Source organism: Battus philenor, unplaced genomic scaffold (genome assembly GCF_028537555.1).
Source record: "Battus philenor isolate CCGP_79_NKW_IND1 unplaced genomic scaffold, ilBatPhil1.0.hap1 SCAF_20, whole genome shotgun sequence".
In the NCBI taxonomy this organism is placed as follows: domain Eukaryota; kingdom Metazoa; phylum Arthropoda; class Insecta; order Lepidoptera; family Papilionidae; genus Battus; species Battus philenor.
The window spans coordinates 12459258-12478376 of record NW_027181683.1 but is presented as its reverse complement, the minus strand read 5'-3'; the positions used below and the strand labels follow the sequence as shown (position 1 = coordinate 12478376).

The following is a 19119-nucleotide window of genomic DNA, read 5'->3' as shown; positions in this document are numbered from 1 at the left end:
TATAACTTTTAAATAAATGCCACGGAATATTCCTTGGCAAATATTTTATTATTTATTTTATTATGATTACTTACTTGAGATCAATGGCAACACCGTTGTTCAGCCAAATCATTTCTGGTTTGGGATTTCCCACTGCGGCGCAGTCAAACGTAACAGACGCACCTACGATATCATATTACAACTTCTGAATAACATTAACGGTTACAATATGAAAATGTAAAATCCCTAATATCTATGGAATAGTAAACATTCGAAATTTAAATTGAAACCGGCACTCGGCTATGGCACACCGTTCATTTTCGCGAACATATGCTTTGTATATTATATATTTATGTAATAAGATACAGCCGGCATACAATGGAAATTTTTTTAACAAATACGAAAAAATTAACATACTTAACAATAATCATTTTAATAAAAATATTTAGTTTTTGTGTCCTACATAGACCTTTTCTTTGCTATAAATAATAAAATCGTGGTCCATGAAACGGGAGTTAAAATAATCATTAAATTTTAAAAAAATATATATATAATATTCTTTGAGAATAGCACTGCTGCCAAAATGGCCTTCTTTTGGCTGCCAAAAGGGGACGTCGCCTTGAGCCATCTTAGTCATAATATTGAATAGATTATATATATATATATATATATACATATATATATGTATATATATACATATATATATATATTTATATGTCGTGTCGTTATCGAGCCTTCTTATTAACATCGATTATTCTCCGCGGTGCCCCTTTTATACGTCTAACAACTAGCGCCATCTATCGACGCCGGCTGAAACTACAGTTTTCATACAAACATATAAATATATTTATACATATATTTGCACATATGTGTGTAGTAGTTTTTTTAATAACAAAATTATTATAATATTACGCCTAAATTAAAACAGCTAAATTAAGAAAGAAACTTCCTCAAAATTTGTTTAATTCCATTCCCGTAAAACACGTGTTAAGTTGTTTTCGCCCAGTAATCACACTGATTAGATCAGTGTTTTCCAACTTTTTAATGTTATGCCCTGACCTAAACCTTTCTTAAATTTATACGCCCGCTTCCCCCATGTCACGTTCATAATTTTTATATTAAGCTCGTAAAGAGTCAATTCAACTTTCCTTATCAATTAAAACTCCCTTCCCCCTATGGGCTCAACGTTGGGAAACATTATTTTAAAACAACTATGAACTATAAGGAAAAATGCCAAAGCTCTAATTTTCGACGGTGAATAAAAATGATATTGTGGTGATCACCTTCGATAACCGTAACCGGTTGTGGGACAGCTATGAACCGGGGCGGAGTCTCCACGCTCGATATATCGGTGTTGACACGCAAATCGATTTCTGGACCGTTACTGCAATATAAAAGAACACAACTATCAGACATGTTCACATAGAATTTTTGAATGTTTTGATCCCATTGCCAGGAAAAGAAAATCAGGACAAGTAAGTTTTAACTCCATCATTTCAGCAGTATAACGTTCACAACTGAATATAAGCTTTCTCGATAGATTTACAATAGAACCTCTTGAAGTCCCTGGTCTGAAGGTCCGTGGTCTTCTTCCTAAACGAACTGTTCAAGGCCATTTTAACTTGCCAATTCCTCTGGACTACATCAGTTAGTTTTGTTTATCTATGGATTTCTAGAATACCAGATTAGTCACGTGACTCTTACAGATATTAATAACGAATTTTATACAAAAAATTAACGAATTGGTGGCATATCAAGACAAAAATATCTTTTCAAGGCGCTAAAAATTAAAATTAAATTAATTTCATTAGTTGTTACTAATAGTTCTTTAAAAACTTATAGATGGTGCCACTAATCGTTTAAATCGCGCTATCGTTATTTATACTCAAAATTAGGTTCGGTTTGAAGTTCAAGTCTGTTTGTTATTTTCTCATACGAAGCAACAACCACTCTTCACACGACAGAAGAATAGTTATAAAATACTGTGAATTAAAAGAGTGGTGAAAAAGGTACAGGTTCTAGAATGGTGGGTGGGGTTCTAGAAAGTCAGGGATCGGCAGGCGCAGCGTATCCTTCGCTTTGAATCTTTATTCTACATACAGCGTTTGTGCCTCTTGTTTTTGCATTTACGTTAAATATATCTGAATATTTTTGCACACGTTTTTGCATGTTGCACAGTGTTTACTAGTCTCTTAATCTATTTTAACGACGCCCTAAACATAAATATCCAGTTTTTAAAATTACATTTCGTTCGAACACGTTCTTTGAAATCCTTTGCTTCCTTTTGTTCCTTAGTTTTGAATCCTCTTTGTTAAGGCTGGATGATGTTGAATGTCACTTTAAATATATCTTATTGGGATTCTATAAAAGAATGTCCAGCTGTGGACTGCTCACGGCTGGAGTAATGACGTTGATGATGATATTTTCTTTCATATAGGAATGAGATATGTCGAGTTACCTTGTATTATGTGTATTTAGCAATAAAAAACAAGCATCTAGAAAAAATTTTCTAGTTCTTGGACCTTGTATGGATTGTGGTAGACGACACAGGCTGCTTGTAAACGGTCTTATTAGAGATCTAGAGGCTTATTCAGTCCAGCTGTGGAGGTGTTGCTGCTGAAATTATATTGATAATGATTCTTTTATACAAGGATGAGAAATCTTAACGATCATAGAGAAGGAACTTTAGATTTAGACCTAAAGGTTCTCGGAAGACGATGGATGGAAGCCGCTTACAAACAGTCATGTTGGAAATTTATAGGGGAGACCTATGATCAGCGGCTGACGCCTTACTCCTGAAATGAAGATGATGAAAGAATATAGGCTCACACGTGAGGTCCAGGCGCGTGAGCTAGGGTGACGACGCAGCGGTAGACCGCGGAGTCGTGTGACCTGAGTGGATCTATCTCCAACGCCCCACTTGGAGTCAGCGACACACGTTCTGAATCCATCCGCATCGGCGACCCGTTCTTCAACCACGTCACCTGTATCAGATACATTTTTTTGAAATTTTTCCCCGCATTTAGATGCATTTCTTCAATTATTTTAACATTGTAAGTAGTTATCTACCACCGGAAACTAATTTGATGAGAAGAGTCGGACTGAAATTCAACAGTTGGTCAAGAAATTGAAGCGTTTCCTAGTTCATTCGTTCTCTATTGGAACAAGGCGTCTTTGTTGCTTCTATAATACGATTTCTACATACACTTTATTATTTTTCATTATTGATAAGATCAGATTCAGATTCAACAGGGAAAGGGCGTCCAAAAGCTACGTGGTGATCTAATATCAGAAAGGAACTGAAAACCCTTCAACTTGATGCAGAGACAACCCAGGATAGAGTGGCCTGGCGCAAATAGATAAGGAGACCCGACCCCAAATAAAGGGAAAAGGGAAGGAAGAAGAAGAAGAAGAAGAAGAGATATGATCAGATAAGACTATGTATCTTATTTAAACATAAATATACTTACATTTAGTTTGAGAACGGGCGGCGGTGTGTGTGTTTTCCCGGCGGCACCGTATACGCGACGCTCTGGCGGCGGCGTCCGCGCAGCTGGAGTTACACGTATCGCTAGCCGAGTCGGCGCTCGTAGCCCACACGGCAAGAGTGCCCCCGCTCCCAGCGCGCCGGAAACGGTTCGAACTGTTTCTATCACTTCTGGAAGCTCTGAAGTCAAAACGATCATAGATTTTAATATTATTATTCTCACCGTAATGATGGGCGACCACAACCTTCGCCCATCATTCCTATCGTTTGCTCATAGGGTGGCGAGTGACACTGTTAATAGAAACAAAACAGTATAGATAAGTGGGTACCTAATAAACTGCACATTAATAACTAGTCAATTAATAACAGGAAAAATAGAATTAAAAAAGTGTAGTAATGTATTAAGAAAGCACAACCCAAAGAAAACTGTGATAAAAAAGAATATGTAAATAATAAAATAAAGAATAAAAAAAATTTACCTAATAGTAATAAGATGATGGAAGGAAGGCGATAAAAGCAAAAAGGAATGAAAGAACAAAATGAAAGATATTGTGATGGAAATAAGGTAAGAATAAAAGAAATTAACAAGTATGACGGTGAGTGAAGAATAAAGATGAAAGATCTGAAAAACTTAATTGTAAACAAAGACCCTGATCCCAACTAATTAGGGGTACGAGAGGCCTCCAATAGCGGGGGCCATAAAAAAGTAAAATATTATTGTTCATTTCGGAGCTAAACTAGATGATACTTATACACCACTAGGTTACTATTTCGCCTTTCGAGACAAAATGGTATTGATTGATAGGTATATCTCCAATCAACTTGATTAATGACCACCCTGAAACATGTTATATCGGTGTATTTTTATATTGGAATGCAGCAGACTAATAAATGGTAGTAGCCCTGCAAGAACAGATATCAGCTTTTACCAGGCATCTAGCGTTTTTATTTACGAGCATCTCTCAAAGAAGTCCGTAGTCAACGTCTAAACCACTATCATATGTCTTCCCTCAAAGATCGTCACTTAGTATGTGATCTACTATTGTTGCATTAAATATTGAAAAGCAAAATCTCATTTGGAAACCTTTCAGAGTTTACTAGGCTGCAGGTTCCATGTTATTTGCCTCAAAGCCTCACGAAAGCCTTCCTTCGTGGGCCCTACTATATACACAAACACAAATATTGGGTTACACTCTCCTATCTCACGAATATGCAGTTCTTATAACAGGATATTTGAACAATTGTTATCAATATATTTCGCTGCTCTTATAGAGCCTTTAAAGACCATCTTAATAATTGACTGTATACATAACAGATTTTTAATTTTAATTTAATATTTAAACACAGCCTTCAAGATTACGCGCGTCGGAAACATTTTCAAATTGCGTGCTCTTTTGGTATCTAAATTCGTAAGTCAGATGTTTCCTCTCACGTGCGATCACTATTCTCTTCAATCTCTTTTCATCCAGTTCATTTTGATGTGGTCTGATCTATCTGAAATGCTGTATATAGTAATTTATTACTACTATATCATTTATAAGGAAAAACGTAATAGAACAATTAGTTAGAAGGTAACTTTCAATGTGATTATAAATAATCTGTTCTGCTCGTGTACATAACGACACATTCATAACGAAACGTAAATAGCGTTTGAAAATTACGAACTTGAAACGTACAAATCGTTTGAAAATTACGAACTTGAAACGTACATAGCGTTTGAAAATTACGAACTTGAAACGTACATAGCGTTTGAAAATTAAGAACTTGAAACGTACATAGCGTTTGAAATTACGAACGAACGAAACGCATTTCTTTTTATATTTTCACTATGTTATTTATTAATTTTGAAACCATTGGTTTTTCAATATGGTGTACCATACAATAACAGACAGTACATATGCATCTATGATTTATACCTCTATGTATACACCTATAACAAATCATCCTGTATAGACATGTAGTGTTATAATTTGTCATCACGTAACGTTTACTTATGAGAATGTTGCCAGTTCATCATTCATAACCTTACATAACATGGGTTAGCAGTTACCTGCGAGGAAGACTGTAGCTATCCTGGAGACGATGGTGCCTATGCCGTCCAGGGTTGCCACGCACTGATACTGGCCGGCGAGAGTATCAGACATGCTTTCTATCACAAGCGACCCGTTCGACAGCTGCTTCCTGAAAAATATACGGATCATTTCTGATTAACACTAAACCTACCGACAATTCTTGTATATCTATTTCTACCGCGTGGGGTCAAATTGACCGGTAATTAAAAAGTTTCATTTATTTCATTATTCAATGCAGATTATTCAATGTATGAAAAGTAAAATTGATTTGTTGCTAAATATGTATAAAATAAAGAATTTTCATAAATTTTCGTTCATTTTATTTTATGTAACTTTTAAATTCTTTATATAAAAAAAAAACAAATAAAATCAAAGTTTTATACAGAATGTTATGCATACATATTATTTGGCTTCCTTGCCGCTAACATATTTTTCGCATTTCGAACAGATTTTTCTTGTTTTATTGTTTATATTATTTTATAGTTATATAGTTTGATAACAATAATATAACATTAAAAAACGTGTAAATGGGATAAAAAATTAGTCAATTTGACCGCTACTGGTAGGTTTAGTGTTAAACTTCACATTTATATACTACAACTTCAATAAGCTTGATTCTGTAAGAGTGGTCGTAGTACTGTAGCTTCTTGTTTTTCGGTAGCTTCTTGTTCGTCAATTGCTTCTTGATCTTCAGTTGCTTCTTGCTGTGTTGACCGCACCTCCGCTAGCCCTTATAATGAGCGCGGAGACTCTCAACAGCGCGATGCAGATTTTCGTTGCGTCTACTGTGGCGCCATCTGTCATTTATCTGTTCCACTGCCGCCGCCGCCGCGATGCGATTGACGGTCACGTGGGTAAGAGCTTGGTGTTTGAGTGGCGCGCGATATGCACGCCACAATTCTTTCTCACAAATCAAAGTCTTAGATACAGTTTTTTTTTTTAATTTAAAATATATCAGATTGTAAAGAAGGTTTGTACTGTACCTATATGAGTCTGATGTTGAGAGAGTGTGATCGCGCGTAGGTGGGGCGGAAGCCGAGTGGCGCCAAGACAGCCGTGTCGGTGCTGCTGCCGAGCACGCCAGCAGGACGCGCTCGCCCCGCGCCGCCACAGCATCGCTCGGCTCCGACGTCAGCCGCACCGTCACCGACTGCTCTTCGCCTCCTGCGACAACCATCTCTTGTTTACTTCAATAAACCACTTCATATCATGCTATAATATATATATATATATATATATATATATATATATATATATATATATATAAATATTTTATCAATCTTAGTTTATTTTATTCTATACATCTACTCGACGAAATAAATATTAATTGCACAGACTTATTAAGACTAGGGGCCACTCGGGCAAATCATGAACTGATGGCGGGCCGGCCGCCAGAAGTATAGGTAATTAAAGACAATAAAGAATTGATAATAATTAGAATTCAATATTTTTCAAATGTACGAGAGTATTATTTCTGCTGTCGGCGAGCCACCAGTATTTAACCGGCGGGCCGCGGTCTGTGCTTCCATGTCTTAGACTAAAGGTTCCACAGATATCGTGAAGTCAATAAATGAGTAAACATTTTTTTTTTTTTTCGGATATAAATGTACCAGCTTTGAAGAAGTAAATGTATATTTTAGTTCTCAACATAAATATTTCCGATCACTCTGTATAAAGCAGTGTTTATTAAACTTTATGTGCCATGTCTCAACTTAGCCTTTCTAAAATTCTTACTCCACCCTTTGTAACATCATTTTTATACAAAAGCGAAAGAGCTGAATACGTGTGAATTGCCCTCCTGTGGGACGTGGGCCCTACGTTGGGTAAAACTGGTAAAGAGTGATTGTACCAATAGTTATATGTAACAGAGTAATAAATTAAACTAGTACATATCGAATGTACATATTATTTTTATGCAAAAGTCTTTAACGCTATTACACTTATTTACAAACATCCTATATAAATCATTCTAAAATATATTACATTTTTTTAATGGAATGCGACATGACAATATCTTCAGGCAGTATAGTTTTATCATAACAATTATTAATCATAATGTGATTCGTCCCTTTAAAACTTTTACTCATATACCAATCACCCTGTATGTACCGTCCAGTTTAACTATTCATTCCATTCATCTATTGAAATAAACCTCTGCCATTAACCACTCAACAACAAAAAGCCTTAAACTTAACCCTCCGACATCTTTGTTGGTTGCATTAGAATCATTAGACATCTTTGAACGGCATAAAATTGAGCCTGTAAGTGCCCTCGAGCCTCTGCAACGGGGGGAATCCCTCAAGTGCCACTTGGCCCCGGTTATCGTTTGTTTTTGTAATACAAAGCTTTTGTTATTCGCCCGGTCTGTTTGATTACTCGTCCCTGATATGTTTGGCTTAACGGCATATATTAATTGCAATAAAGACGATATTTTATTAATCTTTCATTAGAAAACTAGCTGTGCCCGCGACTTCATCTGCGTGGAATTTAACAATAAATATATCTAGCTTTTTTATTTAAGAATTTATCTAAAATAAATATTACACCTTAAAAGCCTAAGTTACTCTTTATTAAGTGTCGTCAAAATTGCTCCAGCCATTTCAGAGATTAGACCAGTGATTTTCAAAGTGGTCTATATCGACCCCCAGGGGTCTATGACAACCTGCAAGGGGTCTACGTCAGCGAAAAAAAATTTGTGTGTCCATGAAATTAAAATAGGGGTCCACGATAGTGGATCTCAACACATACACTGATAGTACCTATTTACTTACATCATACTATCTTATAATATCAAAACATTTACATTATTTATAAAAGTACCTATGAAGTAAAAAATGTATTATATATGTTTATAAAATTGTGTTGAAAAGTTATAGGATGTCGGTATTCGCAATATATTTTGAACTTGTAAAAACCTGAGAGTCGCAGTCTCATGTTTATTTAACGTTACGTATATTTTACATAACAGATACAAAATTTTATTTTGAGTAGTTTAATTTAAATTCAATTAATTAATGTGTAAATTAACATGTGTTTTTACTTTAAGTTTTTAACACTAAACTTCACTACAGTTATAAATTTACTGGAAATCAATATCAGGTAAGTAGGGAGTCTACCCAACACGGAAAAACATGGCAACGGGTCTACGACACAAAAAAGTTTGGGGAACTCTGGATTAGACGGAACAAACAGACAGACACAAAAATAGAAAAATAATATTATATCGTATATGTACTCATTTGTATGTAACAAAAAGCGATTATTTTAACATTACAAGCAGGCACTACAATTTTATTTATTTTTTAAAATTATATTGATAAACTCTTTCAAACTATTCAATATATAAAAACGAACAATTGACGAAACTCGTATGTAAGCAGTGTCAATTCAATCAATACATAGAATCGAACCCGCGACCTAGAATCATCTAGTCTTAGTCTTCTATCGCTTGGTTACCACCGCTCAATGCTACCATACATTACTAACTTTTGAATTGAACTTTGAAATTGAACTGTACTTTCACCCCTTTAAAGATATTACGCCTATCACTAATCACCCTGTATATTGTACCTTTCAAATTCAAATATATCCTAACAGGGGAAATCAATATAACTCTAATTCAGCTTCTGTCTTCTCTTGACGTGTAATAATAGTGAAAAAAAAATTTGTTTAACACGTTGAACGCCATAGCGGACACCATGTGTCCGACAGCATACTGTCCCCTGGGGCCACGACCGACCATTAAATCGAAAATCGTCAAAAAATCGCCAAAGTGTTTTTTTGCAAATATTGTCAGTAAAACCCATAAAAATAATGGTCGACTTACGGAAACAGCGATTTACCCATTATTTATCTGCGGGGCCGCGCGGGTCACATGCCTCGGTAAAAACAGTCGAAACACTGTCCGTTGGCTCCCTAGAGGCTTCTGAAGTGGTCGAGGGCATGCTGACACATGGTGTCCGACGCGGCCTCTTGGACCCAACATGATGGCAGTTACATGGTGTCCGTCGCGGCCCACTGAACTAAACATGGTTTTTAGTCTGGCGTTCAACGTGTTAATAAAAACAATTAAAAGTCAAATGAAAATTTATTGCAACATTACTAATAATTATAATGTAGACCTTTGGTTAGGGTGTACCATACATTAATAACCTTGTAACACTACAGTAGATAAAAAGTCACAGCAGCTTCAGAGGCAAGGATGCTGCAGATGAACTGGCCCGGAGAAGCTCAAGCATGATAGTTGGTCCAGAGCCCTTCATCCCACTATAAATCGATAAGACCAGATTTAGTATCGGTGTATACTAGGAGTCGACAAAGTAAGTAATGGACGAGTCATGAAGAGTGCCGGCTATCCAATACCCTGCTTCAGCTGTCAACCTTGACTACACCTGGTAGCAGGAATATTAACCCTTCATGATCTTTTTAACAAACACCTATTTACTTTAGGAGTTACAGATAGTTCTCTGTACAGGGCGTGCCTGGAAGAATGCGAGACTGCTGTCCATGTACTTCGATGTACATGCGCACCATACAGGGCTACCCCGGATCACTGATGACATCAAGGGTCTCCTGGGATACCTTGAGAAGTTGCCTGTGCAGCTTGGTTGCAGAAACCAGCTCGCAGAGACAAGACGACAATACCAGCAAATGTAATGACAATAACCAATTACCCTATATATACGAGTACTAGAGTTGTATTCGAGTGTTACTGTATTATTCCATGCATAGGGACAAATGCCGGTGAGACTGACGTGAATAACACAGCAAGGTCGACACGACCCCAGATCAGTTATTCAACAAGGTGAGGATTCATCTAACTTTAAACTCCATTGTCATAACCTCGTTCCATTCAACGAACTTTCACTCTAGTACTGACATATGCATGGCATTTACCTGATAAAATAGCATTATTCCAGAATTACATCGACTTATAAGTAACACCGATGGTGCTACTTATTGCACCTCAAACTTTCCAAGGAGGGTCAGATTCTTGCACTATGAAAAAATTATGCAAAAGAAGGTAACAAAAATAAATAAAAATGCAGAGGAAATAAACGAGTACATAAAAATAATTGTGATCTAGAAAAAAGTCATATTAAACAATTAGAATTGTAAATAAATGCTTTAATAAATCAAATCAGATAATAAAACGTGACGAAGGATGGAAGGCGATGCATAGAAGGTATATAAATAAGAATGAATGAAAATGCGAAAGAAAGGAGAATATAGAATGCCAGATATTGTGATAGACGAAAGAAGAACTAAAAACTGAATGAAATCAAAGTCCCTTTCCTAAAAAATTATAGGAGAATGAGTTGTCCTCAAAAACGGGGTCCGAAAAGGTTAGGATACACAGAAGTGAGAGACATAAAGCAGAGAAAATGATGATAAGAAAATATGAAATTAATTCATCACCATTGAATGTAAAATGAATCATTTACAGCAGTGATTCCCAAAGTGGTCTATATCGACCCCTAGGGGTCTCTGACAACCTGCATGGGGTTTACATCAGCGAAAAAAATTTGGGGGTCCATGAAATGAAAATGGGGGTCCACGATAGTGGATCTCAACACTTACACTGATAGTACCTATTTACTTACATCATCTTATAATATCAAAACAGATTGAATTGTCGCCAAATGTTGATAATTTATTATTAAAGCATCAGGTTCATCCTTCTCACTATTTATAGTTGATTTTATGTTTATTTAATGTTACGTAATTTTACATAAAACATACAAAATTATATTTTGAATAGTTTTAATTTAAATTCAATTAATAAATGTATAAATTAACATGTGTTTTTACTTTAAGTTTTTAACACTAAACTTCACTACAATTAGAAATTTACAGGAAATCAATATCAGGTAAGTAGGGGGTCTACCCAACACGGAAAAACATGGCAAGGGGTCTACGACTCGAAAAAGTTTGGGGAACTCTGAATACAGTGATCATTTGTGTACGATCACATGTAAGGTGGACAGAAGATCTTGTTAAAGTCGTCGAATGACTGGGCGCAGTTGCTTCCAACTTAATGGAAACCTACATAGGATACGTATGTTCAGTAGTAGGTGTTCGTTTAAAATTATGATGATGATACTAAGAAACTAAGAACTGTGCTGTGTATGAACGCAGCATAGAGAAGTGAGACGAATAAACTTGGATGCTCTATGGCAACACGGCCTCTCTTGGAAATATTCCGACTTAGCGAGACGGGGACAATTGTAAAACATATATTAATAACTTAATAAAAGTAACGTACCTACGAGAAATGTTTAATTAACATTACACTGTGTACTTCAAGAAAACAATGCCTGAAGATATACTACTTTGGTTCATTTAATGACAATGTTACAAAGGATACACAATATGTAACGGATGCAGGGATATAACTTATACATAATTGATATAGTGACATGTTCTTTATTTATAAGACACTACAGTAAGCAAATTTAAATACAAAGGCATTTTTGAAGGCTATGAAGAAACGTGCATCGCTTCCCACAATCATGATTGCTCTATCAAGCACATGATTTCGAAGAAGACGAGGATGGTTAAGGTTGATAAAAATAAACGCGATTGATATAGATAAAATTTGGTTTGTTGAATAGTAAATAACTAAAAATCTAAAAAGGAAAAAAATAATAATTTAAATTTAGAACAAATAAGTAGCCAAATGTCGGTTAAACTAATTTGAGAATATCATTTGACACCTCAAGGTCTGCGTTCAGACCGTCGTGCGGTATCAGCTGTCATGTACCACGGGTGGTTAGACATCATTGTGAAATGCAATATATTGTTACATTCCAATTCATATATATTCACTGGTGTTCCATTCAGCAAATCACAGTCAATACGATTGCGTTAAAGATATCAACAATGAGTAAAATCACAGTTTTGTTTGCTCTGGTCGTATCCACCAGCTGCATGGTGTTACACCAAGCACCTTTACCACTGTATCTTCCTATCCAGTATCAAGAACCGAGTCCAAAGTACGACATCGCATATGAAGTCAGCGATGCGTACACGGGAGATTGCAAGAGAATGCAGGAATCGAGAAACGGAGATTCGGTGATCGGTCACTACTCCCTTCTTCAACCTGATGGTATTACCAGAACCGTTGATTACACAGCTGATGATGTAAACGGTTTTAACGCTGTGGTGAACCATTTGGGTGTACCGAAATCCCAAGCTGATAAACAGAAAGAAAATGATAACGTTGAAGCTGAACGAAGTGATGAACGTTCTCAGTTGGAACAGTCATGGCAACCGAGGAACCGTGAATCAACGCCTCCAACGAACTCGCACGCAGCCCTCATACATCGCATCCTACAAAACCTGTAAAACCTTATTCGACTAACAACGAAGACGAAACTAATGACACCGAGTAACTTATAAGAAAATTTGCATCTTGTCATCGAAATTGTTTGAGATATTGCAATCTTACCTCCATTGTCTAAGATGAATGGAAATGCGTTTGCAGCACTGCCTTCACTGTCACCTGAAGATTTGTCTTAAAAATTCTATTACCTTCTTTCCTATAATCCACACTCAGTATATTGTAAATAACTTTATTGCGTGATTCCCGTGAAAACTTTCTCATCTGTGCCATTTTCTTTCATAAATTAATAAATTATAGTTTTTAATAACATTGTTTTATTCATCATCATATCTACCGATAGATGCCAATGGCTATACTTACTTACTACTTACTCCGCTGGCTCAGTGACCCAAAGTGGGTCTTGGCCTCCGAAGCGAGAGACTTCCACTTTCCTCTATCTTGCGCCATCGTCTGCCATTGGTTGACATTCAATTCGCGCAAGTCTGCCTCAACGCGATCGATCCAGCGAAACCTGGGTCTACCCACTGGTCTTCGACCCCTCGGTTTTTCCTGGTACGCTACCTTTACGCTTCGATCCGATCCCATTCGCTCCAAGTGACCAAGCCAGCGGATTCGTTGAGCTTTATATTCGCCAATGATGGCTATGCCTACCTTCAAAGATTGTCACTGTTGTCGGTCCATCGCTGCCCGCATTCAGTGATATTTCGAGACTTCAACAATGTCGTAAGTCCACATAAAGAAGGACAATCGACGCCGCATCACCTAGTCGATGTCGGTTACTTTTGTTCGGGCAAGCTCTTCACTCCTAATTCACTCGTAGTCAAATCCCAAATGTAAAAATATAATAATAAACTCGTATCTAATCCTCATATTCAATTGAAAATCTACATCAATGGTCTATAGCATGGATGCACAGACGCCCACCGGTCGAATGTGGGCCCGCCGACAGCAAAAATAATACTCTCGTATTCGAAAAATATTGAATTCTATTCCAGAATAAAATCAAAAAAATATAATTACTTATACTTCTGGCGGCCGGCCCGCCATCAGTTCGTGATTTGCCCGAGTGGCCCCTAGTCTTAATAAGTCTGTGCAACCATGCTCTATAGTCTACTAGCAAATATAATTAATAAACTACGTTTGTATACGGTGTCGTTTTAATTTAAATTAGTACAACGAATCTAGAACATTCGTTAAAGTGGAACAAACATTATTTTCTTACTAGCTGGCGAACGGCTCTAACTTATTTACGTTTTATTTCAAAGCGAGTTCAAATAAGTTTGTCATTAATTTGTTAGCACGTCGAAACTGCTAAACGCGATATCTATGTTAGTTAAATAGTGCGATAAAGCTAATAGCTTCTTGGGCGCTTAGGGCAGGCAGGGCTGTTGGAATCTTAAGGTTTTGAAATAGAGACCATAGATCACCAACACAACAGACGAACACAAAGTGGACAGATGACATTGTTAAAGTCAAACATAGAATGGATACAGGCCACTTCTAGCACGTGCTATTGAAAATCTGTAAAAGGTGACCGATGCCCAGCTGTTGACGACCCACGATGGACTATAGTACCAAATAAATATACTAACAATATAGTATATATCATGTGTATACATTATGTATAGTTTCTGGTCATTTGTCTTCACTATAGAACTTTAAGGACCCCGAAGCCATTTGTCTCGATGTCTATTATTATTAAACGGTTTTATTTAGTTCGACCCGTTCGGAATTTATTTGGGTCAAAATTAGAAAATGAAATTTAAGCACCTTACCGTTGTCAGATTGATCTGAAATTTAGTACACAAATTTAATTTAGATGACAATACAATATAATAAAATCAATAACATTATAAATCTAAGATGGCCGCCGATACAAAATGGCGGATTACATATTTTTCCTTAACCCCCTCAATGTGGGTATCAAATGAAAGGGCTACACTGGTAAAACACGATGATTATGTCAAAATTTAAAATTCAAGATGGACGCCGTTCCAATATGGCGGACTAGGTACATATTTTTCAACAACCACCACAATATGGGTATCAAAAAAACCGTTTAACTTTCAAGGTTTTTTAAATGTATTTATTTTTATATGTTATTATATCGGTATCTTTCTCCGCCACATTCCTAATTCGACATCAAATCCCGAGCTTAGACCTCTCCATGGTTCGTTAAACGTGAGGACCTGTGAGCGGGTCAATATAAGTACGTAATTAAAGTATAATAAGTTTCTACCCCTGAGGTCCAGACTGCAAGTGCTGGATTGGAGTGCATATGTTACAAAATCTCGCCAAACAACGTAACCTTGTCTACATATTGGAGCGCATTTTTCTCGGAACGGACGGAGACAACTTGTTAATTATTTAATGGAATCTGGCGTTTCAGTGTCAAGTCCATCCTAAGCAAGAAAATCTCACTCTCTGTGTTTGGCACTAATCGGTGTAACATAACTCCTGAAGATGCCCCGTGGAGGGGTGAAACACGTGTTGAGTGATTTGGCTTTGGCGGTTGTGTGATTCGCATTGTTTGCCGCATACGCATTTATCAGCGGACTGGCGGGCGGTGCACTTTATTGCACGACTACCACTGCATGTGCGGAAGTGGCTAAATATTGGTTCTTTTCTTAAGTTTTTAATTAAAGTTTAAATATTATCTAGTCTGCTTACTAGATTGTATGAAAATTAGAATCCGTTAGAAATTACTCGTAGTTGTCAAACTAACATAATTTATACAGGATGATTGGTTAAAGTAGAAATACATAGCCCGTTAGTTAACAAAAAATTTTAAAGGTTTCTATTTCTATTCTATGATACATATATTTATTTTTGATATTGGCATGCGATCCTTTTGGGCTATACAAAAACTGCATAGACAGATATTAAACAATAATAAATTTTTATATTTAGTAATCAGAAATTTTAGTCTTTTTCTGATTATATAATAATTACGTGATTTATTACGTAACATTAATTAACAATAAATGAGTTATCGAAAAACGAGGAGAACCGCAAAAGAACCTAGATCACCGACGTAGCTCGAATCGTGTCTGAAGTGGCAGTAGGTGGGGAACATCGCGATCAGATAGACGCGGCGTAGATAGGCCCAGCACCAGGTGAAATGACGACATAGTCAAACTCGAGGGCAGTGCAAGGTCGATCATTGTTGCGATCTTTAGAAAAGGCTTATGTGTTATAGTGGGCGCCTATCGGCTAAAAAAAAAGAAACAATATATATATATATATATATATATATATATATATATATATATATATATATATATATATACACTTCTTTAAAGCTTTTATACTTCTAACAAAACATCCTGTATATTTTGCTTAATATCAAAACTCAAGTCTTAAGATCGTTACCACCGCAGCGTGTATGTGATATATTGCAGCTTTTTACTATTAAAATAAAAATAAATAAATAATACTCATAATAACAGGTTAGTATCTTCTTCTTCTTCCTTCCCTTTTCCCTTTATTTGCAAACGGGTTTTCTTATCAATTTGCACCAGGCCACTCTATCCTGGGTTGTCTCTGCATCAAGTTGAAGGGTTACCAGTTCCTTTCCGATATTAGACCACCACGTAGCTTTTGGACGCCCTCTCCCTCTTAGGAATTCTGGGAGGCTTTAGGCAGTTTTTACCACGTAGTCATCTGGTTTTCGTTGAATGTGGCCATACCATACAGGTTAGTATAATTAAATTTAATTTTATTTATTATACACGCTAAAAATATACATAGTTTCATAATAGTAAAATATACATTTGGCGATTTTATCACACGAGGCAATTTCTTACAGGACAACCATAGTATAGAAACAGTAGACGGATAAATAACGGATAGTTAGGTGTTCATATAAACAAAACATATACAAACATACATACATTAGCATATGTATATAGCGTATGTACTTAGAGAAATCTTAATATGAAATTAAAAATCTTTTGATGTATACCTATGTATGATAAAAAGTACTAAATAATTTGAATTATTTGATAAAACTAAATACATGGGAGGCTTTAAAAATAAATCTGAAAAGGCTATCTACTCCACAAATAAAATATATTACATCACGACTAAACCTGAGTGATTAATTCAATTACGTATAAAAGAAATCTTTCTTTACCTTTGTCGCTAAAAGTAAAATGAAATTTACGTGTCAAAAAATAAACCAAAAGCACAAAAGTTTTCTAAAAATACTCGACAACGCGAAGTTTTTAAGACAGCACAGTAGAAACTGTGTCAGCGATCACTCAAATCTCTTTCTGTTTACCTCAATACAAATAATTTAGGTCAAAGAAAAACGAAGACAAGTAAAGCATAAAGATGGCTTTTTAACTTTTCAAATTATTAAACATCAATACATAATATAAATATACAATAATTTAATATAATACTGCCATCAAAAATTAAGGTAAATTTAAGAAAAAGACCAATATTTAGCCACTTCCTCATATGCAGTGGTAGTCGTACAACAAAGTGCACCGCCTGCCAGCCCGCTGACAAATGCGTATGCGGCAAACAATGCGAATTACACAACTACTACCGTCAAATCACTCAACACGTGTTTCACCCTTCCACGGGGGATCTACAGGAGTTATGTTACACCGATTAGTGCCAAACACAGAGTCATGCCAAACGCCTGATTCCATTAAATATTTAAGGTAAATTTGTTTATTAAATGTTAATCCTTGATATATTCTTCCAAATCAATTTCTTTTTTCTCCAAAAACAAATGGGACAAGTCTCTCTAAAGCATCAACCTAGGTCATAGAATATATCTAGAAATATGTTTTAGCTAAAACACCTGAACTCTTCAAGGTCGAAATCCGACCGCATCAGATATATGCATTTAGAAACTTTTCATGTGGCATTCACTACGCAAGATGATATCGTGTTACAATTCTGAGCGATATAAATACCCACAGAGGCCTATCAATCAATCACATTCGGTCTAAACCTCAACAGTGCAACTACTACTGAACATCAAAATGTTCCAGAAGCTGGTAATCATGTTTGTGTTGGTGGCAGCTGCGAGCTGCATGGTGTTAGAGCCCCAGCAGCTGTACATTCCCGCGCAGTACCAGGAACCTCCAAGGAACTACGACTACGGTTACGAGGTGAACAGCGCCAGGACCGGAGACTACAAGCGTCAGCAGGAGACGCGCCGTGGAGGAACTGTCCTGGGACAATACTCGCTGCTGCAGCCCGACGGACTCACCAGGACTGTGGACTACAGGGCTGATGACCTGAGTGGCTTCAACGCTGTCGTCAACAATGAAGGCAGACCTTACTCTACCGAGCAACAACAGGAGAACGATGGATCCGGAAGACAAGTGAACAACAGGCCCCAAGAGAACCAGTACCGCCAGTCCTCTAACGATCAGCCGACCATCAGGCCTTTGACTGTGGAGAATACCGCCCTCATCCACCATGTCTTACGCCAATACCGCCACGCTCACTAAAGACGTTGTTCCAATCCCATTACCATCTACGACCACAAGCGAACATACCATACTGTACCTCTAATGTTAAGTTCGTTTCTTTTTTTATGATTTTGTAGATAAATTTTATTACGATTAACGTGAATAAATAAGGATGGAAATGATGTAATTGTATAATAAATTCTTTTATCAAAGTTTCAGTTTATTATTTTGTTTATTCGTGACGTAACTTCTCAGCATTCCATGGATTGATCGTGTGGGTGATAAGTTCATTGCGATTTATTGACTAAGCAAGCATAGGGTTCTCCATGACTCGTTGAGCAACAGTGAGTTTGCTAATGAAGGAAGAAGTAAGAAACCACGTGTCTGTATCCGTGATCATCACTTCTTCTTCTTCTTGAAGTGCCTCTCCAACTAGTGGAGGTTGGCTATCAGCTTCCTGCTCTCTTCCTTATTTTTGGTTCTGCGTAATAGCTCAGCGGGGCTGGCGATTCCGGTCCACTCTCTAATGTTACGAAGCCACGACTTCTTTCTCCTACCAACCTTCCTTTTACCAGCGACCTTTCCCATCATGATAAGTTGAAGGAGATTGTATCGTTGGTGTCGAAGAACGTGTCCCAAGTAAGCGATTTTCCTTCGTTTTACTGTGAGCATTAGTGCGCGTATATGGCCGATTCGTTTCAGAACTTCGACGTTGGTCACCTTCTGTGATCTGTGTGATCATTACTGTTAACTCAAATTCGATATAGACTTCTGTCTTAAGGCGTCAAGTTCCTTCAAGAT

General features: G+C 36.8%; 2 protein-coding genes across 2 annotated transcripts in view; one reads left to right on the top strand and one right to left on the bottom strand.

Moving 5' to 3' along the window:
* fra (frazzled) overlaps positions 1-19119 on the bottom strand; it is a 269298-nt gene that overhangs the window by 26769 nt on the left and 223410 nt on the right. The window contains exons 2-7 of the mRNA XM_068766169.1: positions 6522-6702; positions 5517-5647; positions 3450-3646; positions 2809-2963; positions 1263-1363; positions 75-162 (exon numbers count right to left, since the gene is read on the bottom strand). Coding sequence (XP_068622270.1) covers positions 75-162; positions 1263-1363; positions 2809-2963; positions 3450-3646; positions 5517-5647; positions 6522-6702 — 853 coding nt within the window. The remainder of the gene's footprint in view (positions 1-74; positions 163-1262; positions 1364-2808; positions 2964-3449; positions 3647-5516; positions 5648-6521; positions 6703-19119) is intronic.
* LOC137922925 (cuticle protein 19.8-like) lies at positions 17854-18486 on the top strand. The gene has a single exon (XM_068766035.1). It carries the CDS (start codon positions 17884-17886, stop codon positions 18355-18357), a length of 474 nt encoding a protein of 157 aa, XP_068622136.1. The 5' UTR covers positions 17854-17883; the 3' UTR covers positions 18358-18486.

Coding starts and splice junctions, on each gene's coding strand:
- LOC137922925 (XM_068766035.1), top strand. CDS start 17,884: ATGTTCCAGAAGCTGGTAATCATGTTTGTGTTGGTGGCAGCTGCGAGC.